This window comes from Microcaecilia unicolor, chromosome 8 (assembly GCF_901765095.1).
Source record: "Microcaecilia unicolor chromosome 8, aMicUni1.1, whole genome shotgun sequence".
Lineage (NCBI taxonomy): Eukaryota > Metazoa > Chordata > Amphibia > Gymnophiona > Siphonopidae > Microcaecilia > Microcaecilia unicolor.
Genome location: NC_044038.1, coordinates 60,629,296 through 60,646,656, shown reverse-complemented (window position 1 = coordinate 60,646,656; position 17,361 = coordinate 60,629,296). Strand labels below are relative to the sequence as shown.

Here is a 17,361-nt window from a genome sequence, read left to right as displayed (position 1 = left end):
TATGAGACCAAGAGAGTGTGTGAGTGACTGTGTGACACATAGAGCATGAATGTGATACAGTGTGAGACATAGAGTGTGTGAGAGACAGTGTGTGAGAGAGAAAGACATTGACTGTGAGAGAGAGAGAGAGAGTGTGTGTGTGTGAGAGAGAGTGTGTGCGTGTGACAGAGATATCTCCCCCCCCTCTGGTGTCAGCCCCCCCCCCCTCTCTCTGGTGTCTGAGCGTTACTGTGCAGGACGCTGAGCTCTGGCTGTGCTTCAAGGAACTGACCAATCCTATTTAATAGAATGCACCTCCAACATTCTGAAGTCGAGAAACCTCATGTGGTTGGTCACTTCTGCTTGTGACGAACCCGGAAGTACGTGATGTCAATTCAGGAGATGGATACAGAGAGCAGGAATGCCTCAGCCATGCAGTCAGCTTCAGAATGTTGGAGGTGCGTTTTATTATATAGGATTACATTTGCTTCCAGTAAACAACCATATACTATTTAAAGTGGCTTGCTTATTATTTCAAATCATCTATGGTGTAGTGCTGCTGAACTGCAGATAAACTTGGTCTCTAGGGCCTTATTTGCTTTATTTTCTCGTTTACGTGAACAATTAATTCTTTGTCCTCCCATTTTTTTAATCCTTCAATTTATTTTTTAAAAGTGCGTTTTTTAAGAATAGTCAAGACTATATTTTCAACAGTTATTGTGGAATACTCTTTCTTTCCAGATCAGGACTGAACAAAATTATTTGAGGTTTCAAACCCCCCCCCCCCCCCCCCCCCCCCACTAAAGACATACTTTTTTGATCGGTCACCACGACGGCCATTGTTCTGTTGACATTGTTTGTATGTCACCTTATATTTTATATTTTCTTACTGTTGTAATTCTTAACAATGTATTTTTTACTTGTTTCTGTAAACTGCTATGAACTCTACTTAGGAAAATAGCAGTCAAAAAGTACCACATTGACATTGACATAGATTTATGTCAATATTCTATACCGGAATCTGGGCTCCCAGATGCCATTATTTATTTATTTATTTATTGTATTTGTACCCCACATTTTCCCACCTTTTTGCAGGCTCAATGTGGCTTACAGAGTATAGATATGATAACGTCGTTACATGATTTAAAAACAGTCGATCATAAGCAGAGGTGAAAGAGGATTTAGATGGAAGGTATTAGGTAGGGTCATGTGAGAGGTGTTTTTTGGTGTACTTGGGTGGTTTAAGGAATGATTTGTTTCATTGAGGGTGACTTTTGTAGGCTTTGTTGAAGAGATGTGTTTTCAAAGCTTTGCGAAAGCTGGTTAGATTGGTCATGGTTTTCAGGGCCATGGGTAGTGCATTCCAAGACTGTGTGCTTTTGTACGCAAAGGTAGTAGCATAAGCCTGTTTGTATTTCATTCCTTTACAGCTGAGGAAGTTCAGATTGAGGAATTTGCGGGCCGATCTTTTGGTGTTTCTGGGCGGTAAGTCCACTAGGTTTAACATATAGAGTGGGGCATCTGCGTGAATGATTTTGTGTACAGTCGTGCAGATCTTGAACTCAATTCGTTCCTTGAGTGGGAGCCAGTGCAGTTTTTCTCTTAGGGGTTTCGCACTTTCGTATAAGGTGTTCCAAAAATGAGTCTGGCTGCGGTGTTCTGGGCTGTTTGGAGTTTTTTTGATGGTCTGTTCTTTACAGCCTGCGTACAGAGCGTTACAGTAGTCCAAGTGGCTTAGTACTAATGACTGTACTAGGGTGCGGAAGATGTTTCTTGGGAAAAAAGGTTTTATTCTTTTGAGTTTCCACATTGATTGGAACATTTTTTTCGTTGTATTCTTCGCGTGGGTGTCGAGAGTGAGGTTTCGATCAATGGTGACTCCAAGAATTTTCAGGTTTTCTGAGATAGGAAGTGTGCAGTGGGGGGTGGTTATTGTAGGGTAGTTGTTTGTGTTGTATTGGGAGGTGAGAACTAAACATTGAGTTTTTTCTGCATTGAGTTTTAACTTGAATGAGTCCGCCCAAGAGTGCATGATCTGGAAGCTCTGGTTGATCTCGTTGGTTAATTCGTTTAAGTCACTTTTGAACGAGATATGGATCATAACGTCATCGGCATATATGTAGGGGTTAAGGTTTTGGTTGGCTAGGAGTTTGGCTAATGGTATCATCATTAGGTTGAAGATAGTTGGTGAGAGGGGGGATTCTTGAGGAATTCCGCATTTCGGTATCCATGGTGGCGATCTGTCCGTATTCGTTGTTACTTGATAGGATCTGGTGGTGAGGAATCCTTCAAACCATTTGAGAACTGGGCCTCCGATTCCGAAGTACTCTAGTAGGTGTAACAAAATTTCATGATCCACCATGTCGAAGGCACTAGACATGTCGAATTGTAGTATGAGTATGTTCTTGCCGGTTGCGATCATTTTTTTGAATGAGTTCATTGCCGACACTAGTACAGTTTCAGTGCTATGATTCGATCGAAATCCTGATTGAGACTCATGTAAAATTGAGTGTTTGGTCAGGTATTCCGTGAGTTGTTTCGTTACTATGCCTTCCATCAATTTTGTAGTGAGTGGGATAGAAGCGACTGGTCGGTAGTTGGTTAAGTCCATTGTGCTTTTCTTGGCATCTTTTGGCAGCGGAGTGAGTAGCATGTTTCCATTTTCCGTGGGGAAGAGACCATTTATGAGTCTATAGTTTACTTGGTTCGTGAGGTCTTGCATGAATTGTTTGGGTGCGGATCTTATTAGGCTGGTAGGGCAGATGTCAAGTTTGCATTGAGATTTGGTATATTTTCTGAGCCAGTGTGTGAGTTCATTTACTGAAATCAGGTCAAAATTGGTCCATGATCGATCGGCTGGGTATTCCCCAGGATTTGGGTCTAAGCATTCAAGGATACTTGTGTACTCAGTAGTGTTACTTGGTATCATGCATCGGAGCTTTGTGATTTTTTAGAGTTGGTGCTCAGCTCCCTGAATTTTGCTATCTAAATTTTAATGCACTTTATAGAATTACCTCCTAAAGGGGTAATTCTATAAGGAGCCATGTGCAAATGCTGGTATACTATTAATTTATGATGGTATGTTGACAAGCATATTGGCTATAAACATGTGTATATGTGCAGTAGTGTGTAGTTCATGGGTTGGTGTTTACATAAGTGGAATTTGAGCAGAGTGTGGGCAGGGTGTACAGGTATGTGTACAGATGATAGTATACTATAATCTATGTGCATACTTTACTGATCTAGGTACAAGCATTTATGCCAGATCTATGGCTGGCATTTGCAATTGTGCCTTGAATATGGGCACATTCTTGGCATGTTATGCTGGTATTCTGTAAAGAATGGTAGGTGCCCACTTTTCTTTATAGAATAGGCTCCAAAAAGATGTATTGTAGGTGCCTAAATATAGATGGCCCTTTATAAAATTAATCTCTTAATCCCAAATTCTATAAAAGTCGCTAAAAATTACGTTCAAATTTGCAATTTAATTGAATAACAATCTAATTAGCATCAATAATTGACTTGTTAAGCAATTATGGGTACTAATTAGATTTAATTAAAATATTCACACTTAAATTTAGGCACAAGTTCAAAAAGGGGCACAGAAATCATGGGTAGAATGGGAGTATTCCTAAAATTTATACGGGTAGCTATAGAATAATTGAGATATGTGCCTAATTTAGGCATGAAGATTTGCCCCATGTTTCAGTTGGTGCAAATGGCTGTGCCTAAAGTTAGGCACAATTCCTGGGTGTAAGCACTAGAATAGTGTTTTTTTTTTTTGTGCCGATTTTTTGGGTGTCGAATATTGAATTCCCCCCTTAGTGGCTGAATTATACTTCTTAAACAACTAACTTATTGGAAAGCCATGGAATGCCCCTACCACACCCCCTTTTTAAACAGATAACTTTGGCTGTTTTGCACTTTAAACAGGCAAAGTTATCCATGTATATGGGATGGATTAAAAAAACAAAAAAACAAAACACTTATACGATTGGCAGCAGTGACAACCACGAGTGTTTCTGAATGCTAACCTTACTCTTTAAAAGAGCCACATGAACCTTAGAATAATTAGGCTGTTTTTTCTTTTCTTTTTCCCTCTAATTTCTTCTTTCTATTTGTTTTCTTTTCTTCTCTGTCAGTTCTCATTTCTGTTTTTGCTTTCTTTATTCCTTTTTTCCTTCCATTCTCTTATGGTTGACAGTAGTAGTCCTTGGTGTTGTATATCCTGTGTTGCTCTGTTATATCTGAATGACAGTTTGGCTCTTTTGAGAGCCTTTGCCATATGTGGTGGTCTCCTTCATCACTTTCTTTTACACTTAGATCCTGTGAATCGCCCTACACTGAAGTACATTCCCCCTCCAAGCAGAAGTTACAGGACAGAAGGTAAGATGTAGAGGCAGATGTAATGTTTTCATTTCATTTAATATATTTATATCCTGTCTATCATCTTACTTCTAATCATATTAATAATATCATGGGTCAATTGAAGCAGAAGAAAGACTGGCTATGATTCTCTGAGGACGAGCAGGCCATTTCTTCTCACAACTGGGTAGTGTCATCCAGTGCAGCCTGGTGTGGATGCTGCCCAGCGCTCTGTCTCTTTAAGAGACCTTTGGCAGCATCCCACCATGCATGCATGGATGCCTTCCCGCCCTACATGTGAGTTCAGGACCAGCAGTCTTTGTTTTTGTGTGGAGAAGAGAAGTTGTGGTTTTGGTCTCTCCTCGGTGTGCTCATTGTATTTTTTACCTTGGTGCCTTCCTCGCAAGGTTTTTCAGATCTTTTTCTTCTTTATTTTACTTTTTTTGCTCCCTTTAGTGTCCCTAGTTATTTTTGTCTAGTTCCACGTTTGACGTATCCTTTATTTTTTGGCTGTAGGGCCCCCTTAGGCCCAAGCTCCAGCTGGGTTGCATTGAACTTTTTTTTTTTGGGGGGGGGGGGGGGTGAGTGGCCTCTATTCACCCTCACCAATGAGACATTTGATTTGGTGTCATCTATTTTCCTTTCCATGTCCCCGAAGATTCCCAGTGTAATCTGGTCATCTCTGGGACTGATCCACAGAACTGGTGTCTCCAGTGCTTGGGGCCAGAGAGATCCTGCGCTAAAAAATGTTTGGTGCCAAGTCCGATCCATCGACGTCGGCATTGGAAGCATTGGCCCTGATAGCTGAGGAAGATCATTCAGACACTGGCACTGCAATGGCATGAAGGAGGTCTCCACTTGCCTTGACATTGGGCACTATGTTAGTACCCCGGGAGTGGTCTGTATCAGACCCAACATGAGGAGAATGGGAGGATTCAACGTCATTCTTGTCAGTACTGTGGGGCTCCACTGAGGCAAGCCTAAGAACAGCAAGCATCGGTCCCCATCTAAGCACGGTTCCAGGATCACTAGGGCATCAGGGTTGCCAATATCCGAGAAGCATTGAGAGGAGCGTTCCCTCTCTCTTGAGGAGGTGCCGACGCTGCAGCTGCCTTCCAGCCAGGCTCAGGCTTCCGATTCAGCACAACAGGTTCACAGGCTGTCTCCACACTGGCACCGACCCCACTCTTAACAATGGCTGTCCTTGACGACTGGTTCCAGGCAATCCTCCGGGAGGAGCTTGCGACCTTGGTGCAGCAGCCAAGTGCATTGGCAATGATGGTACTTGTGCCAGCCACAGCACAGCTCCAGCATTCTTCAGAGGCCCTGGTCTTACCTGCGGAGCAACCGCCAATGCTGTTGCTTTGGTGGGCATCAGAATCTGGGCCAGCCCATGCAGTATCTCACTCGACTTTGGGAGAGGAAGCTTCCTCGGGGTTGGGTGGCGCGTCCTCAACTCGGCACCCTGACTGGCCTGGACTATGCTCCAATATACTGAGGTAGGTGAGAACTCATTTCTCCCAGGAGGAGCTTTTTGAGTCTGAGACAGACCAGTCATGGGACTCTGATGAGGAGCCAGACTACATCTCAGAGGAGAAGTCTAATGGTGTCATCTCAGATCCCTCCCCTTCACAAGAAAGAAGGAAATCTCCATCTGAGGGCCTGTCCTTTGCCAGTTTTGTTAAGCAGATGGTGGCTGCTATCCCCTTTAAGTTGGGGACCGAGGATGAGCCTAGGGCAGAGTTGTTTTCCATTCTGGACTATGACTCTGTCCCTAGGGAGGTGGTCACTGTATCCCTTCATGCTGCCTTCAGGGATGCACAGAGAAAGAATTAGAAGACCCATCTCTCTGTGCAGGTTGTCCCTAAGAAGGTGGATTCAATGTATCACATCCAAAAGGCAACAAGATTCAAGAAGGCCCAGTTGCCACACCACCCTATGGTGATCTTCAGTCCATGCATAGGACTATTCTGGTGCTGGAGCTACTATGGTTTATCATCAACTACCCAAAGTCCCACCTGCACCCTGAACAGCAGTTGGGAGTTCATTGGAGCCCTGCTAGACATGGTACAAGCTTGGGCCTACCTCCCGCAGGTACGGGCAGATGCTCTGATAGCCATTGTCACCCAGGTCCACAGCAGCCAGAATGTCCCAACTTGGCAGTTTTTGAGGCTGTTGGGTCACATGGCCTCAACAGTTACTACTACTTAGCATTTCTATAGCGCTGCCAGGGTTCATGTCATGCCCATGGGCGTCTCCATTTGAGGGACTTGGGTGTGATCGTATATGATGATCTTAAGGTGGCCAAACAGGTAGAAAAGGCAATGATGAAAGCTAGAAGGATGCTTGGGTGCCTAGTGAGAAGAATGGCCAGTAGAAAAAAAGAGGTGATGATGCCCCTGTATAAGACTCTGGTGAGACCTCATTTAGAATATTGTTTACAGTTCTGGAGACTGCACTTTCAAAAAGATATAAACAGGATGAAGTCAGTCCAGAGGGCATCTACTAAAATGGTCAGTGGTCTTCTTGATATGGAGACAAACTTAAAAATCTCAATATGTATACTTTGGAAGAAAAGAGGGAGAGGGAAGTTATGATAGAGGCATTTAAATACCTATGCATAGAAGGCAAGTCTCTTGCAATTGAAAGGAAGCTCTGGAATGAGGGAGCGTAGGATGAAGGTGAAAGGGGATATACTCAGAAGTAACCCGAAGAAATACTTCTTCACAGAAAAGTGGTAAATTTGTGGAACTTCATCCCGGTGGAAGTGTGGAGATGAAAACAGTATCTGAATTCAAGAGAGCTTGGGACAAGTACATAGGATCTCTAAGGGAGTGATAGGGAGAGCTGGATGTTGCTGCTCATGTGGGAGAGATCTTTTTTTACAGAGACTATTATAAAGAATAAAATTGCAGAGCATATTAAAAACAAGGATTAATGAGAGACAAAGCCAACATAGATTTAGTGAAGGGAAATCGTGCCTCACCAATCTATTTCATTTCTTTGAAGGGGTGAACAAACATGTGGATAAAGGTGAGCCGGTCGATATTGTGTATCTGGGTTTTCAAAAGGTATTTGACAAAGTACCTCATGAAAGACTCCAGAGGAAACTGTAGAATCACGGGATAAGAGGTAGTGTTCTATTGTGGATTAAAAACTGGTTAAAAGATAGATAACAGAGAGTAGGGTTAAATGGTCAGTATTCTCAATGAGGTAGATGGTAGGGTTCCTCAGGGGTCTGTGCTGGGACCGCTGCTTTTTAACATATTTATAAATGATCTAAAGATGGAGTAACTAGTGAGGTAATTAAATTTGCTGACAACACAAAGTTATTCAAAGTTGTTAAATTGCAAGAGGATTGTAAAAAATTACAAGAGGGCCTTACAAGACTGGGAGACTGGGCATCCAAATTCAAGATGACGTTTAATGTGAGCAAGTGCAAAGTGCTGCATATGGAAAAGAAAAACCCGAACTATAGCTATGTAATGCAAGGTTCCACATTAGGAGTCACTGACCAGAAAAGGGATCTACAGTAGGTGTCATCGTTGATGATACGTTGAAACCCTCTGCTCAGTGTGCAGTGGCAGTGGCTAAGAAAGCAAATAGAATATTAGATATTATTAGGAAAGGAATGGAAAGTGTAATGTTCTCTTCAGTCCCTTGCCCCCTAGGAGGAGAGGACACTAGAGGCTGGAATAAGAGAGACAATCAGACTTAGATATAGGCGCAACCAGTAAAAATCTTTATTGGTATCTCACTAAGCCAATACAAAATAATTGTTCTCTCTGGAGCAGGTTTTCACCCATTAGCCAGAAGCACAGACTGAATAACAAAACTGCTCTGCACATCTCTCTTAGTTATCACATATATACTGTTGTAAGTTTTGTCTCTCCTAAATCATGAGATTTCTCCTAAACTAACTTGTGATCATATATGGATCTTCCTGTTTCCTTCCATTACACAATATAGTAATATACAAAAATGGCAATTTCCTGTATTCTACCATCCTCTCCTACTTGTGTTCACATGCACACTTTGTGGCAGTTGGCTAATTCCTTATTAGTAACGCGTGCTCACAGCGTGCAAACCATGTAGTAAACAAGTAAGTATTATGAAACATCTGGTGTCCTTCTTCTTTGAATACATATGTCCGTTGGAACATCTTGGAGTCTGCAGGGTCCTCAGTCTCATCACCATCAAGATTATATCCATTTGTATCTGCCATATATGGGCCGCATAGCCTCAGTTCCTCCCGATTTTCTGCTTGGCATGTGATATGTACTTTCCACTTACTGAGAAAGCACTGTAGCTTAAATGCAGCTGCAGGAAAAAAAAAACTAAAAATATGCTGATAACAGCAAGGCTAGGAAAACAGAGGGCTATCAAGGCCATATTACAGGGCTAGTATAGGAAGGAATATACAAAAATAAAAATGAGGATGTTATAATGCCTTTGTATTGCTCCATGATGCGACCACTCCACAAATATTGTGTGCAATTCTGGTCACCGCATCTCAAAAAAAGATGTAGTTGAATTAGAAAAGGTGCAGAGAAGGGCGATGAATATGATGACGGGGATGGGATGACTTCCCTATGAGGAAAGGCTAAAGCGGCTAGGGCTCTTCAGCTTGGAGAAAAGATGACTGAAGGGAGATATGATAGAGGTCTATAAAATAATGAGTGGAGTGGAATGGGTAGTCGTGAATCGCTTGTTTACTCTTTCCAAAAATACTAGGACTAGGGGGCATGCAATGAAGCTACAAAGTAGTAAATGTAAAACAAATTGGAGAAAATCTTTCTTCACTCAACGTATAATTAAACTCTGGAATTCATTGCCAGAGAATGTAGTAAAAGCATTTAGCTTAGTAGAGTTTTATGTACTTATGATGTTGCTATGTGTGTGTGTGTGTGTGTGGGGGGGGGGGGGGGGTGATGATGGTTATGTTTTTACTAGTATAAAAGGCCCGTTTCGGTAGGCAATGAAACGGGCGCTAGCAAGGTAATCCCCCCCCTGTGCAGTGTCCTTCCTGTCTCCCCTTCCCCCCCTGCAGCCACCCATCTGGTCTCAGGACCCCCTCCCCACCAACCCTCCTCTGCTCCTGCATCCACACATGTGCAGCAGCCCTCCTCTTTCCCCTGCTCCCCCTGCAGCCACCCATGTCCAGCAACCCTCCTCACCCCCTGCAGCTACCATGTCCAGCGACCCTCCTCTCCCCTGCCCCCCTGCAGCCACCCATGTCCAACGACCCTCCTCTTCTTTCCCCTTGCCCCCCCTGTAGCCACCCATGTCCAGCGAGCCACCTCTCTCCCCTGCCCCCCTGCAGTCACCCATGTCCAGTGACCCTATTCTCCCCCTGCCCCCCCTGCAGCGTCCCTTCTGTCTCCCCTGCCCGCCCCTGCAGCCACCCATCTGGTCTCAGGACCCCCTCCCCACCTCCCTCTTCCCTGCCCCCCCCGCAGCCATCCATGTCCAGCGACCCTCTCCTCCCCCTGCCCCCCTCCAGCCACCCATGTCCAGCGACCCTCCCCTCCCCCCTCGGCGCATCACCCAACCCCCTCCCCCCCCCCCCCCAGCGCATCACCCAAGCCCCTACCCCCCCTCGGGCACATCAACCCCCTCGCTACCCGCAGCCGCCAATACTAACACTGTCCGGCCGCTGCTGCGTCTCCTGTTGAGCAGCAGCAGCCGGTACAAACAGAAAAAAGCCAAAAAAAGATTTTAAACCTGAAACATGGCTCCTTAGACAGCCATCTGGCATTGGCTGTCATCTCTGCAGACACTCCTCCTCTCCCCTCTGACGTCGTTACGCTCCTCCGGGGTCTTCCTGCAGGGGCAGTGACGTGGAAGGGAGAGGAGGAGCGGCTGCAGTGATGACAGCCAATGCCAGATGGCTATCTACGGAGCCGCGTTTCAGGTTAAAAATCTTTTTTTGGCTTTTTTCTTTTTGTACCGGCCGCTGATGCTCCACAGGAGAAGCAGCAGCGGCCGGACAGCATTAGTATTGGTGGCTGCGGGTGGCGAGGGAGTTGATGTGCCCGAGAGGGGGGGTAGGGGCTTGGGTGTTGCGCTGAGGGGGGGCACTGAGAGCTGATTGGTAGGCAGGGGGAGGAGTAGGGAAACACACTCTGCATGTTTTCCTACTCCTCCCCCTGCCTGGCTCGTGGTTTTGTAGGGCAGGGGTTGGGTGTTGCGCCGAGGTGGGGGAGCACTGACAGCTGTTTCCCAGGCAGGGGGAGGAGTAGGGAAACACGCTCCGCGTGTTTCCCTACTCTCCCCTTGCCTTGGAATCAGCTGTCAGTGACATCACTGACATCAGTGCATTCTAAACTGCCTAGCAGACCACCTCCGAGGGAGCCACGGTACCAGGCACATTAGAACGTTGGAGGTGAGAATTATTATATAGGATTCTGATTTATTTAAATCAGAATTATTGGCTACATTTAGCGTTGATTGGTGCTAATTGACACAAATTAGCAGTTATGTGCAAAACTGCCATTAGTTGGTATTCCATAAATTGCACCCACAAAACTATCGTGCACATTGTGACAAGGCAAGCCCCAGAGATTCCCCAGTGAAGCAGTTGAGCCCAGAACTACAGGTCCCAGAAGTCCTTGCAAGAATGAGTGAGGAGAGTAGTCCTAAAAAGATGGAATGGATTTCCAGTCCCAGCAGGGGGAGCAATGGCTCGAGGCAGGGTGAGCCTGTTACTCCCTTCCCCATTAGAGGGCGAGAGAAGGATGAAGTTCAGTTTCCTTGGCTTCGCCATCAGTATATAATTCCCCCCAGCCTTGAGAAGGGGAGAGCAGATTTCCTGGAGGCTCTCAGTCACCAGGAGAGAGGGGAGACGAATGGAGAGAGAGATTCCATGGAGTATGTGGAGGAAGGAAGTAGCCTGTCACTAGAGCTGCCCAAGGGAGAGGAGCCAGCTACCATGGAGTGGGAGAATTCAAAGGTTGCCCTGCCCAGCACTTGAAGGCAGTGGAGGAGGCCACACCAGGCGTGGTGCTGAGAGGTGGGAGAAACTGCCAACCCTGCTCCTTACAGGGTTCCCTCTGTGCTGTGAAAAGGCAGGTGATTTGTGGTATTGGTTTGATGTGCAAAGACTGTCCATGAAGATTTGTTCTGAACTGTTATGCTATATTGGAAGTGAGCTGAACTCTTACTAAACCCTTCTGAAGGAGGGGGAAGGGAAAGCTAATGCCCTAATAGAAGACCTCAGATCTTGAGGAACTGAGCGTTTGCTGAGGGATTTTGGGACCTGGACTGCACCTTTTTTTCTTTTGAAGATTATCTTATGAGAACTGTACCTTTTTCTTTTGAAGACTATATTAAAAGGCTGTACCTTGTTTTGAAGAATATATTATGATTTTTGGTATGAAATTGCCTTGATAATAAAATACTTTGGCCCTGAGTCCCAGTATCAGCAGCATTCTGTCCTGGAACCCTGGGAGCCCCGCAGGCTTGCTGGCTCCACCCAAGAGGAGGAAGCGCCCCCCCCCCTTTACAACATCTACCAGGGGGTGTAGACCTAGGAGGGGTCTGGGCATGTTAGGGGAGAGCCTAGCAGTAGTGCACTCAATTTATAGAATTGTAACTGCCTGCAGTTAGATGCAAGCATTTACTTCAGCCTTCGAACTACCTTAAGTTCTCGAACCTAAAGTAATTGCAGACTCACACTAATATCCTATAATGGCAGTTGCATATTCAATTGCCATTTCAGAATTTGTGGTTAGCGCATTTTATCTTGGTGCCTAACTTCAATGTGTCCTTTTGAGAATTACCTCAAGCATGCAAGCATTTATGTAAATATCTCATATCCTGAAAACCAGAATGCCTAGCTATGTCCTGAGACTGGGTTGAGAACTACATGGAGGGACATTTTCGAAAGGTCATCTAAGTATGTTGAGCTGGCCGTGTTTAGGGAGATTGTTTTGTATAGCACATGGGTACTTATTTTCTTATCTCCTTCTACCACACAGCTCCGCCTCCCGCCATCCTCTGCCCCCCTGCCCGGCCCCCCTGAGGTCGTCGCCGCCACCGCTCCCCCCTCCACCGGACCCCCCCTCCGCCTTACCGGGCCCGCGCAGCGCCTCTCACTTCTGTGTGAAGGCGCTGCACGGGCAAGAACAGCTGATCGGCGATCAGTGATGCCTCCTCCGACGTCCCTCCGTTCTTCCTGGGCCCGCCCTCCTCTGACGTAACGTGGAGCTGTGTGGTAGAAGGAGAAATAGAGAGAGAGGAAGGTAGGGGGGCCATGGCTGCTACAGTTTGGAGTTTTGTTTTGATTTTTTATTTAATACGGGATGGGGGGAAGCGGGGGGAAGTGGGGGGCAGCGTCGACCTCGGGGGGGGGGCAAGGGCGTCCATACAGGACGCTCCTGACGAGCGCCTTTGCCCCCTCCCGATCCTTTTTTGCTGTTTGGGTTTTTTTTTTCAATTTTATGCAGGGGGAAGCAGGGAGCCACGTGTTTGTGTGGGTTTTTTTTATTTTCAAACATGCCAGCTTGGATTTTTATGCTGCAGGGAGAAGCGGGGAGCAGTGTCTGTATGACAGCTCAGGCCTTAACGACAGGTCTAACTTCACGTTAAATATATCACGGTAAATGATTCATTGCAATCGTCAGTATGGTTAGTGCATTGCGAATTGTTCACATTTCAATTGGAAGTGACTCGTTTGTATTCCATTTTCGTTAGCTGCTAGCGTCGTCGGAAAATGGCCTTTAATGCATGTTATGGTTGAAAATTTCTTCGTTAAAGGGTCATTAAAGTTTTGTGCATCTGGGCCTTAGAGTTTACACACATCACGTTGCAGAATACGCTTAGAAAGTTGTGCGAGTAAATTCTAATTAATGCCAATTAGAGTCAATTGCTTGTTAGGTGGCAATTACCGGCATTAATTGGCTTGTTGGCTAGTTAATTTGCATGCGTAAATCCGGATTATGGCGATTTGCACGTTCAACGTAAGTCGCATTATACAGAATCCGGGGGTTAGTGCGCAAATGCAAGGAGGTGAACATGTGGGCTGACCATGGGCAGGCCATCGGTGTGTTACTATCAATTGTGTGTGTGTTAACATGACGCCGTTAGGTATGATAGCCATTGACCTTTTGTAAATTGGCATGCAAATGTGGCTTTGTGCTAATATTCTAAAATGGCTTAGGCATGCCTAAGTGCTGTTATCAAAACTGGCACTAAGGGTGCCCCATTGTGGCACCAAGTTATAGATTTGCTCCCTTAGAGTATATTTCATTGAGCTCAAGTAGTGATTGAAGGTAGAGAAATGATTTTGGCTTCTTACCCATAGTTCATGCTGGGAATAAGGTCCATGCGCTTCCTCTGCTCGTCCAGATGTTGCTGGCATAAGCAGCATGACTTTTTATAACTTCATGAATATTGTAATGAAGCCAGTAATATATTACATGACAGTGATGCAGACCTAAAAACCTGCATCAAGGGGATTTATTAAGGGACTCCAAGAAATTTGTTTTTTTGGCAGATTATTTTTTTAATTGTGAGATGTAATTAGATTTATTTTTCCACAAAGCAAAAGCAGATTACTGTGCTATAGCAGTTATTTCTACATTGGCACCTATATTTCTGCTTCATTTGACGTAGGCGTAGTTCAATATCACCAAAACAGTAAGGGGAAAATTCTATAAATGGGCACCTCCATTGGTGGGTCTGGGTATCCAGATTCCGTTATAGAATACAAGCTTAACCCGTTATTGGCATACCCAGCATTTACACCCTTGCAGTTACACTAGCCATAGACCTGGCATAAGTGTGAGCACCTAAATGCAGTAGGAGCACATGTAATTTACAGTATTCTATATGTTACAACAGCACAGAGCGGGTCCAAAGTACAGAACCGAAGTCCAAGATACAACAAAAAGCACCAAGAGCCTTCAGAAACGGGACACAGAAGAATTTTGTGGCACAGAATGCTGCTGGAGACCATGGAAAACAGAATTCGTTTATTTCACAAGGAAGAAATTTGGTTGCTGCACACAGTATTCATTTCATATTAGATCATATTTGACCCCTGATGCAGGCACTGTGTACCAAAACACGGCCCGTGTTAGGTGCACATTGGAAAGTTGATTTTCACAATAAAAGGAACTGTGTCCCATTTCTGAAGGCTCTTGGTGTTTTTTGTTGTATCTTAGTATTCTATATGTTACCATGTCTCACCTGTGTGTACACCCCCTTACAGATATGTGCCATGTAAGTTAAGTGGGTATTTGAAGAATAGCATTTAGGTGCCCTGTTGGCACTTTTATGGATAAGGGACATAGAACTAAGGGCACCTAGATTATAGAATTGCCTTTTAAAAGGGTAAATGTGTAAATCCTTTTCAATGTCTAAAGCATAATTTACATGTGGAAAATGGCTATTATAAATATGTGCAGGGGGTATACACATGGAAAGCAAGCATATCTTAAGACACCGTTAAGGTAGATTTGTGGAAGCCCACTGCTTATCCCTGGGCTAAATAACATGGAATCTATCTATTTTTTGTGACCTGGATTGGCCACTGTTGAAAACAGAATACTTGTCTGGATGACTTTTGGTCTGATCCAGTATGGCAATTGTTATGTTCTAGAGGTATGAAAGATGCTCTCCAGCCAATATTCAGTGTCATGATCGGCGCTGAGCCCGGATATTCAATGCCAGGCTGTTTCCGGTGACCAGCATTGAATATCCATTCGTTTTGGCTGGCTTAAATGTAACTGGCCAAGTTAATATTCATTGCTGGCCAGTTAGGTTTATAGCGGCCAAAGATTAGACTGCTATTTAGGCAGTCTGATTTGGCCGCTAAATTTAGCGAGTAAAGTGCTGAATATTCATGGCTAGCCAGTTACATCAGGCGATATGGCCGGTTAGCTGTTACGCACTAAGTGCTAATATTCAGCAGAGATAACCAGCTGTCTCGCGCTGAATATTGATGCTTAGCTGGCTAAGTGCTATTTAACCATGAGGAGCCGTTCCTGGCCAGTTAAATAGCACTGAATATTGGCCAATCTGCACTTTCAGGGCAATTCTATAAACTGGCACTGTGACACAACAGTAGGTTTAAGCCTGTAACTTGTATTAATTATTTCTTGAAGTATATTTCTCTAGTTTGTCCAGCAGATAGTGCATGTTTATGTTTTGAAGCTGCTGCAGAACCAAGGCTGTTTTCTTTGTTTAAGCCTATTGGAAAGGCAGTCTGCAGTATACTTTCAAACTTGTTGTTCTGGGCTCTGATTAGATCAGGAGCTCAATTTCATTTCGTGTGTACTGGCTTTTGCCCCAGTCTTAGCCAGGAAGAAAAGAGAGTAGGATCTCTTTGCTGAGGCTTTGTGAACAGTTTATGTTCTGATCTTCCCAGGTACTACTTAGATAGTATACAAATGTTTAGTTAGTGTTATATTTGATCCATATTAAAGTTACGTGTTATTGTTCTGCTTTTTGCACTTTTTCTGTTTCACTGTTCAGTTTTTCAGACAATAAACATTCCTTTTAGTTTGTTGCCTCTGCCCGTCTTAACTGATAAAGAATCCTGATGATTTGTGTGTTGGGTCTGTGAGTGCTTTCTGGGAACTGTGGGACCACTGGAAGTGTGGCTCCAGTAACCTAGAAATCACTGGGGATAATTTGAGAGCGGGAGACTCGCCCAGAGGCAGTTGTGACCCAGTTGATGGGAGGAGGGTGCTAATGTAGAGCACAAGCAGCAGGAGCAGGCGGAACTGAGCTGTGCTGGGGATAAAGACCCTCTAAGTGGCTGCAGGGTAACCCCAGGCAGGTGGCTAGGCATTTCATCACAGGCACCTAGAAGTACATGCCACTTGCTTGCATCATTAGCGCCAATAATCGGCAGTGACCGTCTAAGTACTATAGCATGTAACTGTTAGGGAAGAGTACATCTCACAATTAAAAAAATAATAATCTGCCACTAGAACATTGTAGAATTAATAGCTATTTGCTTTTTAGACAGTTACTTAAATCTTTTCTATTTAAAAAATATTTTAAAGTGTAATTTTACAATTTGAAATAGATGTTTATAGTCTGATAGAATCTTTTTGAATTTATGATGTTATTCTGAACAATTGGTTCACTCTTTCTCTTTTGTGACCCACTTCGAACTGTGTATGTTGTTAGCAGGATACAAGTCTAGTGTAAAGTAACAGTAAAGAATGAGCGGGCCATAGGCATGTCACCAAACAACGTACACAACTTATAGAATATTATCAGTTGCAAGCATTGATTGGTGCACCTAGATGCACCCACTTTTACCAGCCATTGACCTGGAGTGATTGTTCCTGACTTTTGATGCACCAAAATGGGTTAGCTCTAGTATTCATCTGCCCGCAACCTTGGTGTCATCTTCGACTCCTCCCTCTCCTTCTCTGCGCATAGCCAGCAGATAGCCAAGACCTGTCGCTTCTTCCTCTACAACATTAGCAAAGTTCGTCCCTTCCTCTCTGAGCACACCACCCGAACTCTCATCCGCTCGCTCATTACCTCTCGCCTTGACTACTGCAACCTACTCCTTACTGGCCTCCCACTTAGCCATCTATCCTCCCTTCAGTCCATTCAGAACTCTGCTGCACGTCTTATCTTCCACCTGGACCGATATACTCATATCACCCCTCTCCTCAAGTCACTTCACTGGCTTCCGATCAGATACCGCATACAGTTCAAGCTTCTCCTACTAACCTACAAATGCACGCGATCTGCAGCCGCTCCTTACCTCTCTACCCTCATGTCCCCATACGTTCCTACCTGTAACCGCCGCTCTCAAGACAAATCCCTCCTTTCAGTACCCTTCTCCACCACCGCCAACTCCAGGCTCCACCCTTTCTGCCTCGCCTCACCCCATGCTTGAAACAAACTCCCTGAGCCCATACGCCAGGCCCCCTCTCTGCCCATCTTCAAATCATTGCTCAAAGCCCACCTCTTCAATGTCGCCTTCAGCACCTAACCACTACACCTCTACTCAGGAAATCTAGACTACCCCAACTTGACATTTCGTCC

At 44.8% G+C, this 17,361-nt stretch overlaps 1 protein-coding gene across 2 annotated transcripts in view; it reads left to right on the top strand.

The window, feature by feature from the left end:
* LOC115475870 (thioredoxin domain-containing protein 3 homolog) overlaps window positions 1–17,361 on the top strand; it is a 199,188-nt gene that overhangs the window by 33,161 nt on the left and 148,666 nt on the right. For both annotated transcript variants that reach the window (XM_030211926.1, XM_030211927.1), the window contains one exon: window positions 4,303–4,365. In XM_030211926.1, the coding sequence (XP_030067786.1) occupies window positions 4,303–4,365 (63 nt within the window). The remainder of the gene's footprint in view (window positions 1–4,302; window positions 4,366–17,361) is intronic.